General features: G+C 47.5%; 1 protein-coding gene and 1 long non-coding RNA gene across 15 annotated transcripts in view; one reads left to right on the top strand and one right to left on the bottom strand.

The window, feature by feature from the left end:
• Positions 1 to 4,791, top strand: part of CACNA1C (calcium voltage-gated channel subunit alpha1 C) — a 435,290-nt gene extending 430,499 nt beyond the window's left edge. For 13 of the 14 annotated variants that reach the window (XM_033514757.1, XM_033514754.1, XM_033514753.1 and 10 more), the window contains 2 exons: positions 230 to 547; positions 793 to 4,791. In XM_033514757.1, coding sequence (XP_033370648.1) covers positions 230 to 547; positions 793 to 1,089 — 615 coding nt within the window. In that variant the 3' untranslated portion in view covers positions 1,090 to 4,791. The remainder of the gene's footprint in view (positions 1 to 229; positions 548 to 792) is intronic. The other variant, XM_033514756.1, reaches the window with a different exon arrangement.
• Positions 4,792 to 5,854: 1,063 nt separating this feature from the next.
• LOC109022652 lies at positions 5,855 to 9,550 on the bottom strand. The gene is made up of 2 exons (XR_002001730.2): positions 9,365 to 9,550; positions 5,855 to 6,174 (listed from the first exon to the last, which is right to left on the bottom strand). It is a non-coding gene; the product is annotated as an uncharacterized LOC109022652 (long non-coding RNA).
• Between the last annotated feature and the right edge of the window lie 45 nt (positions 9,551 to 9,595).

Below are 9,595 nucleotides of genomic sequence, written 5' to 3'. Positions count from 1 at the left end.
AGGCTAAAAACCTGCGGTTCTGAAAATTTCCAGTCCAGTGCCATGGCACTAGCACAGGGTACACCACTCAAAGGAAAGCCTGAAAAATGAGTTTGCAGCACACATCCAAATCCTTCAAGGAGCTGGCAGCTGTTTTCACAAGCCTCGAGACTCTCCAGCCCTTTTGCTGATGGTTCCTCCTTGTTGCAGCCCTGCAAGCCCTCACTCGCTGTCCCTCCTGTGTCCGCAGGCATTAGCAGTGGCCGGCCTGAGTCCCCTGCTCCAGCGAAGCCATTCCCCCACCATGTTCTCTCGGCTGTGTGCTACACCCCCGGCCACGCCCTGCAACCGAGGCTGGCCGCAACAGAGCATCCCAACGCTGCGCCTCGACGGGGCGGAATCCTCGGAGAAGCTCAACAGCAGCTTGCCGTCGGTGCACTGCGGCTCCCGGTACCCCGAGGGCGGCGGCAGCCCCAGGAGAGCCCGGCCGGTGTCCCTGACCGTGCCCAGCCCCAGCGCAGGCAGCAGCCGGCAGCTCCACGGCAGCGCCAGCAGCCTGGTGGAAGCGGTAAGAGCACAGAGCGGGCACCGAGGGGGACACGGGCAGCTCGAAACATGGCCCTGGGAGGGCAGGACAGCCGATCCACTGCAGTGCCACGAGCAGGAGAGCCCTTCTCCCGGCAGGGCTTTGGAAGAGTGAATGGGAGAAGGCAAGGCAGCAGTAAAGAGGGTTGTGTTGGAGGTGCGGCAGGGCTGGTGCTGCAGGGTACTAACGCGTGTCTTTGTGTTCTGGTTCCCCACCTGCTTTTGAAGGTCTTGATTTCGGAAGGACTGATGCAGTTTGCTCAAGATCCAAAGTTCATTGAGGTCACAACCCAGGAGCTCGCAGACGCCTGCGACATGACGATAGAAGAGATGGAAAATGCAGCAGACAACATTCTCAATGGTAACAGCAAGCAGAGCCCCAATGGCAACCTCTTGCCTTTTGCTAACTGCAGGGACCCAGGGCAGGACAGTGCAGGAGAGGAAGAGGAAGAGGTGCAGAACCCGGATTGTAGGATAAGTCAGGAGGAGCTCAAGGACAGCAGGATTTATATCAGCAGCCTGTAGTTGCCAGGGCTGGAAGCGATGCTGGTTTTTTATTTGTTTCAATGTTCCTAATGGGTTTGTTTCAGAAGTGCCTCACTGTTCTCGTGACCTGGAGTAACCGGAACAGCGTTCTTCATTCATTTCTGTTGGGACGAGTCGCAGAGTTGGGTGGTGTAAGAAAGCTTTTCAGGAGCGGATATAACCCCAGCACGTGTCCATGAAGGAAGAGTGAGGAGGAGGAGGAGGAGAAGAAGAGGAGGAGAGCCAGCTCCCTCTTTTTTTCAGTCCCTGCACAAGGAACGCCAGCTGCCTCCGGAGCACCAAGGGGAACCTCAGCTTCCTGTGGATGGCCCTAGCCAAAAGGACCCTGCGCCAAACGGGTGTCTTTCAACCTTGCTTGTAAAAATCATTTTGCACATATTCTGTATGAGCCTCACCGTCTCCATAAAGCCAAGGCCCTTTGATTCGGAAGGAGAGGAAGACTTCTGCTGTGGATTCCCACACGGCCACGGGGAGGAGGAAGCAGGAGAAGCCCGAGGCGCGGCCCAGCTCTGCCGAGACTCAGGCAGCGGCCCCTGCCGGCCAATCACAGCTCGGGCGGTCACTCGCCAACCAATCCGAGCTCAGGCAGTCTCCTGCCGGCCAATCAGAGCTTAGCGCGCCAACTGTGCCAGCCAATGGGAGAGCAGGCATGGCCGCGGGGCTGAGGGGCCGCCGGGCCTGTGCAGAGTTATTCTTGTTTCGCAGTTTGGTATTTTCTTGAAAGCATGTTGCAGTTTTTATTTTGACTATTTTATTATTATTATTATTATTATTTTGAGGGAGAAGGGAGTGTTTACAGCGTTTTGTAATCACCTACCTTTTTTGTTTTGGTTTATTTTCACCTTTGCAGATGTTAAATCGGTTTGATCATGTTGTATTATTTAAACTGGGGTGGGGGGGTTTTCTCCATCGGAATTTGGTAGAAGTATAATGATAGATGAGTTTTACCAACCATTATGTACACCGAGAACTTGTCATTTTATTTACTAGCAAACCTTTTTTTTTGTTCGTTTGTCCGTTTGTTGTTGTTTTATAATTTAAAAGCTAGTAGGCAATGCACTTGATATAGTCTTGCACATTTGAGTGATTGATTTGGGTTCTCTTTTTAGTGCTCAGTGTATCTGTGAGAGCGATGGGCGCGAGTGTGTGTGTGTGTGTGTGTGTGTAGGAGCAGCTCTCCACGTCCTGCGGGAGATCTGTACCTGGGGCCATTCGAATGCAAAAACAAACCACTGTCTCTGCTTTCCAAAAGGGAATCGGTAACTTTGCATTTTCTGTTCCACAAGATATGCAAAAACAATGCAATAATATTAATTTTAAAATAAAAATTGTAAGTTGTGTCGGCATTAAAACTGTATAGAGAAAAAAAAAAAATTTACGGGGGTGGGGGGGAGAAACAAAAAAAAAACAAAAACCAGAAGACGTTAACGCTTCGATATATTCCGTGTGATGTTTTATTGCATTGATAATGTTTCTGTTGAAGAAACCGTTATACTTGAATTCAGGTCAGTTTCAGTATTTTTCAAATATTTTTTTAAAATGAATTGCAATTGTGCCAAGCAAAGATAATGAATTGAATTAAGTTTGTTTAAAAAAAAAAAGAAAAAAAAAGAATCACTTCTTGTATATTTTGCTGCATGTCAAGTGAATCATTTCGTATTTGGAATGTGCCAAGCTTTACCTTTGAACTTTTAAGTGCTTTTTTACGTGTGGTTGGGGAAAGGGTACTATTTCATTACTTTTTTTTTTTTCCTTTTTTAATTTGTACGATGAACAAAGTGTACCTGGTGTAAGTAACTATTCTGCAATCCACTGACAGGTTGAACGTTACTGATTTTGCATATCTTGTGTTCATTTTCCTTCTTCCTCACTCCCTTTTAACGTGCACGATGACTTTTATCGGTAGAGAATCTTTCTTCCCGAGACTGGGAACATTTTCTTCAGGCTTTGTTTTCTTTCCTTTTGCTCAGTTCCTCTAAAGGTCTCGTCCCACTCAAGGGTGGCAAGACCCCCAAAGCCCATTTGGCAGATCCATCCTTCACATTCAGCTGGCACCAGCAATTGAAGCAGCGAGGGGAAGGGAAAAAAAAAAAATCTGGCCTCAAAATTATTTTATTAAATAGCTGAACCCCATTCAATTTTAGCAGAGATAAGAAAGGAAAGAATCAGAATAGTTGGGAAAATAAAGTTATCTAACCCTGGTCTGGGCTGAAAGCAGAGGGAGAGAGCTGTGGATCTTTTTTGGGAGAATTGCTGCAGTCTGGTCAAGAATGCAGGTGCCAAGTGAGGTTTTGGTGTTTCTGTGCATGAGCTCAGTCCTTTTCCCAGACTTTAGTGGATGGGTCAGGTACTAAAGTCACAAAACACCTGGCAGCACAGCATGTCCCAGCCACAGTTCCTGACTAGTAAGTGTGAAACTCTCACACACCGATGGTTGGCCCTAACCTCGAGAGAGGCTGAGAAAACAGGCAGGTATTGTTAGATTTTATGCAACTGGTTTTTGTCTAGACTACTGCTGGTTTTTCTCCCTCCTCAGGATGATTCACAAACTTGCAGATGGGTTCTGAGGTGTGATCTGACTCAGAGCTAAACTTTGATTCAAATCTTGAGCTTCTGCAGATATCTGAGAACACCCTTCACTGCATACATTGATTACATTATTTCTGTAATGCTCTTGTTTTTCTTCTCAATTCTCTGGGGCATGAAGGAGAAATAGCAAAGGGTATTTTTGACTGTACTTTTTGAACTGGCCAGTATCAGCTCAAGGTACCTTGAGAAAAAAAACAAATACTAGAGAAATAGGAATCCATTTGTATAAGTATCTGTAGTCAAAGTCATAATTCAAGGCTTCCCTGGAGAAAGTAACCAGGTGATGAGGGTCAGTCTCATCCTTTCATCCCTGGTGCCTTTATGGAGATGGGCACACACGTGTGTTTCCCTGTGAGTTTGCTGCTGTTGCTGTGCTCCAAAGGTACTCAAAAGGGAAAAATGCCGTGTAAGGGCTCCCTAACTCATTTCCTTTCACTGCAAAGTCCATCTGACCCTCCCAATGGAAGATAAGGGTTCTTCACTATTCCTGAAAAATAGCAGTTCATGGTGACAGTGAGCATTTTGGATGCTTGACAGCCCATCTTTGAGGATTTTTCTGGATGGGAAGGAAAGTGACCTTGTGCCCCAGGCATTCTTTGTGAAAGCTGCTACAGCTCGGGGGTCAGAGCCTACAATGTTGAGGGGAAACCCCTGCTCTCTCCTGCAAGACCCCCTAGGTGCTGCAGAGTGGAAAATGTTTGGCTAGCAGAGAATGCAAATGACTTTTACAGTCTGAGGTGCGGGTGTTAAATTTAGTAATTGCTGGTGCCAGCTGTGCAAATTTCTCTTACTGGGGAGGGTGGCTTTCTTTTTTTTTAGTTTTTTTAATCATTTGAGGTACTTCCAATGTGCACATTGTGACAGGCCTGAGCAAAGAGCTGCTGCCTCCTGCGAGTGAGGCAGAGTCTGGGGGACAGTGGGAAGGAGGGGGCAGGTTTCATTCCTGGAGTGTTTCCCTGTGGATGGGAGTGGATGGTGGGTACAATCACTGTGCTGTGGATGGAAGCTTTGAAGGAACCCATGGCTGAGAAGTGGCGTGGAAGGAAAGAATGGGGAAAACGATCTGCTGTTTGCCTCTGAGCATCTCTGACTCACAAGAGGACACTGCAGACTAAAGACATTTCTTATAAAACAACAAACCTCCTCCCTGTATCACTCCTGCTCATTAGTCCAGACAGTACTGGGCCAGCCACATCGAGTGCATTTCTTTTTTTCTTCCCTATTTCTGTGTGGCTGACGTGATGGGAAAGCAAACTCACGATCCAGAGCTGGAGTTCCATTGTCCACAGACCTTTTGTGCATCGTCTGCCTCTTCAGCTGGACATGTGGACGATGATGGTGTCGATGCTGCTGCTACCGCAGGGGTCCCGCCTGTTTTCTTGCCCTGCCCACCACACCCCAGCACGGAGGGACAGCCAGAGAGGCGCCATGTACAGAACCGCATCTATTTCTGCTTTGTTTTCTGACTCACAACCCTGCCCCGGTGACTACGACAACAACAACAACAAAAAAAAAAAGGGCAAATGCATTTTTTACATTTCTTGATAATTTCCAAAGCAATGTATCATTGCTTTCTTTAGACTGACGCCAATATAACAGTTGTATGGGTCTCAGCCAGGCTCCTGTGTCTTTTCTGCCTGAGTTTCAGATTGCTGTATGAAATGTATGCGCGTTTGCACACAGACACAACCAGGCCAGGTGGAGGCACCCCGAGCCCGTGGGGTTGCTCACCTGTGTCACACATGGAGATGGAGGCCTTGCTTCGTGTAGATGAGAAACCCCAACCCACTGGTCCAGCCCTGCTGAGACAGAACTGAGTATCCTGAGACACATCCGTGGTCCTGCTGTGACTGTCCCCACAGCAGGGGCGGTGGGGGGGAGAGGAACACTGAATGGGGATTTTGGAGCACAATGTGGAAGGAGAATCCAGTTGGGGTTTCTGGTAGCAGTGAGATTTTGTCAGTTCCCACAATGAAAACTGTAGTGCACATAAATAAAACATTCCAGGCCATCAGAAGCCCCAATTCTCATCTTGCTAACATGAGGCTGGAGGGCATTAGAGGCCAAGGAGGTTGTATTGATGCAAAGAATGTGGAAAACGGAACTGGGCCCTGAAAAATTTAATTACATCTTTCCCCTGTTTATTTTCTTCTTCAAAGAAGTCTTGAGAAATCCAATTCTCAGTAGCTGCACAGGGTTTCTTTTTTTTTTTTTTTCTTTTGAATGTTGTGAAACTTTCAAGGTTTTATTCTGGGTGAGCAAGCCCAGGGATCCAGAAGGTTTCCAACTGGATCTCAGTCCGTGGAGCTTTTATCTCTGTTCCTGCTTTGTTTCTGGAAAGCTGAAACCACTCTGGCCTTGCTGCTACAGCTCCCTGAGGTTGGGTGGGTGAGGGCAGAAGCACAGCAGGAGATCTGTCCTCTTCTGAAGACAAACTGGGCTCCAATTGCTTTCAGAAAACTCAGTAGAATCATACTGGAATGGAAAAAAAAAACCCTTTTCTGATACAAACTTTAGTGTTCTAGTTAAATTCTCCATTCTTCTCCTCCCCCTTACAGGGAACTTAACACTTGAGCATAAAAGCCAGGCCTTCTTTAGGGGCACAGGGCTCGACTCAGTTGCCTAAACGTGGGTGTCCACTGTCACTTGAGATACCCCCCAGCGTCCTCTGCCATGTCTGCCACAGCTGACATGGGGAAAGGCACAGCTCTGGCCCAGGCAGGATCTCAGGTGCCAGGGGACAATCAGGCAACTTAATCAAGTCCCTTTCTAAAGGGCTAATTGAGAGGAGCAGCACCAATGACTGATGTAATGAGGAAATCTTCATTAGCATTACCAAGGGCTTAGTTAGGCAGGATCAGGAGCTTGTCTCCACGCTCCCATGCTGTTGTTTTTCTACCCCATGTCAGGCACTCTGCCTCCACTCCTGCGGCCTGAAGTCGGCAGCGCTCTGCCCGGTCCTTTCCTTAGGCCGGGATTAGCATCCCAGGCCCAGGGGAGCCAGGACAGACCCAGGCCAGAGCAGGCATTACTCCATTCAACCACAAATTTTTCTGCCAGCGTTCCAACAGCCCCTTTCCAAAGCTTTTTCCCTATTCTAGACAGAGCCACAAACTCAGACACCATTTGTTGGCATCATCATTCAGGTGGTTAAATACCTGTGTTTTTCTGTTAGCTCTTTCCCAGTTAGGCTGAAATGCTTTCAGTATTTTAAGCATCCTAAGTCAGTCTGCTCCCATCTCAAGCACCTAGGTAGACTGGCAGCCAATACTATCTAAACACCATCAATTTTATGATTGCTCATAGAAATGATTGTTTCAAGCTTATTTAGTCTTGACAGTTTGAATGTGGGAAGATTTTGGAGGAGGAGGAGTGAGATTGTAAATATCTCTGACAAACATTGCTGCATCACACACAAAAAAAAAAAAAAAGGGGGGGGAGATACTTATAAAACTGCCTTAAAAATCAATTCTGAATGATGAATCTCCCTCCAAACAATTACCGCTTGGTAGAGCAAGGAATGAGTCACTTTGGGTGAATTCCGGCAAGAAGTGGTTGGAATCTAGTCCGGTTTCAGGAGCGAAAGTGTAATTTAGGAGCTGATTTCTCACTCAGTCTGAATTCACATCAGCACCAAGGACTGAGCACTGCAGGATCCAAAGGATTTAAGGTCTGGGGGGGTGCTGTCTGTGCATGGTTTGGGTCTGGCCCGGCAGGTACTGGGTACCGGTGTCTCCCAGTGACTTCAGGGAAGATGGGGTTCCTCAGCACCTCTTAAGTTCAGGCCCTGGAGCACCATTTCCTGCTCTGATCATCAGCTATAAATGTTGATAAATATAAGTGTTTTGCCTTCATTTGAATTGCCCAGAGCTGTAAAATGACCTCTCTCAAGTATAAATCAGTCCAGATATAAACCTCCTCTCCCACTCTTCCCTACACTCCCTGCCCACCTTCCCAGCCCTCCCTTGCACCTCCACCCAAGCCCTTCCCTGCCTCAATTCTTTACCTCCTTCCACACTTTTATATCTAGTTTTCATGAACCCACAGAAATGCTTTTGTAAATACTGCTGTACAGTTTGTAACCGTCATGTAAGCCTGTCATCAGTGCCAGAGTCCGTCTTGCCCTCTCGCACGTTTTAAAATCAACAGAGGAAAGTTAGAGCGAATGGCCCGCCAGTGAGCTATAGGGTCATCTCTGTGTGGGACAAATGTATATTCCTGTAAGATTGCATTTTTATCTAAGGAATGATGTTATTTTAAAATTGCTAATAAATTTCTAAACAATGTCCAGATTTGTTTAATATTGTAAATGGTATCAAAACTCCTTTGATATTGTCCTCTCCTGCCAGCAGTGGCTGAAAATTAAGACAGTTTCATGCAGCCCCTGATTTTCCATCAGCGGCCCCGCTGCCGTTCTGGGGCTCTTGTCCCTGTTTAAGGGGCTGCAGAATGGTCTGGACAGCCACAGCCTGCCCTGCTAAACAGTAATTTAGGAAATCCAACTGCTCTCTGTACTGCTGTCACCACAGAAATTCTGCCGTGTCACGATGTCCAACGTGTGACTCACACAACCACACGCTTAACGTTTTCTCTACTGGATTCCTTCTTACCAAGCAATGCAACAGAAAACGAATGCCCTCCGCTTAAATACAGTGTAATTAGTATATATATAAGCCATGGAGCTAATGGGATGATAACAAGTAATGTTCCACACATTTGTCTGTCGATTGAGCAAATTTGTTCTACCACGGTTATCAGGAAATTACACCGCAATGCCAGCTGAGCGCTGTTTTTGTATTGCAGTGTTATAAATCACAGTGTGCTCAGCCCAAGTACGTCAGTAAGATTCAGTAAAATAATGCCTAAAGAAAAAACAATGGGTTTTTTTTTTCAGTTACATATGTACATATAAATATTTATCCCTGACTTGCACAGAACTGCAGGCTTTGCTGCTACTATTAAACAGTGGTGGCACAAAATATTAAAATGCGGGAGGTAATGAAAACCTGTAGGTGTCAGAAGGATCACCAACAGAAACCTCATTATCTGCAGGCTCAGACTGGCCACCACTTAGACATTTTCCACCCCAAAACCACATACAAATGCCATGCTCATGGCTGTTAGTCAAAGCATAGCAAAGGGCTCAGCTTTGCTGGAAAAGTCCCCGAGTTACAGCTCAGTGTGAGACCACGAGGTGAAATCCATGGCAAAGAACAGGTGAAAGTGGCAGTGGGCGTGCTGCAGAGTGAAAACAGTGTGAAAACAGTGTGAAAACAGTGTGAAAACAGTGTGAAAACAGTGTGAAAACAGTGTGAAAACAGTGTGAAACCTGGAGTGAAAGCTGTGAGACAGCTGAAACGGGCTGAGTGAGCATCAGGAAGGAGTAACAGGTTTGCAGAGTCCCCTGTGAAGTGGATGTACTTAGAACAGCCCCACAAGTGGAAAAGCAGAGCATACACCTATCATGCTTTTTGTTCAGCAGCTGCAGAGCGCTGCTGATGTCAGTCTTTAATGCTAAATTCGGCATTTCCCCAAAGCCAGAGACATGCACTGTCTCTGGCTTTGGGGAAAAAAAGTTCCACCTCAACACGAGGAACTTTTTTACATCCAGGGAGCTGTGAGGGCGGCCGTGGAGTCTCCCTCTCTGGAGACATCCCAAACGCACCTGGACGCGTTCCTGCTCCAGGCGACCCTGCCTCGGCAGGGCTGTTGGGACAGATGACCTCCAGAAGGGACCCTGTGACGAGCACGCAGACCTCGGCACCCGCAGATGGCAGCAGGTTTGCCTCTTTAACCCGCACCTCAGCTCCCGGCCGGCGCTGTCCGCGGCGGGGAGGAGCCGCTCCCGGCCAGGCCCTGCCGCCCTCCCGCCGGCCCCACACGGCGGGCGGGCCCC

The sequence above is a fragment of the Parus major genome, chromosome 1A (assembly GCF_001522545.3).
Source record: "Parus major isolate Abel chromosome 1A, Parus_major1.1, whole genome shotgun sequence".
Classification (NCBI taxonomy): Eukaryota; Metazoa; Chordata; class Aves; order Passeriformes; family Paridae; genus Parus; species Parus major.
The sequence above is the reverse complement of the archived record's forward strand: the minus strand, read 5'-3'. Positions and strand labels throughout refer to the sequence as shown.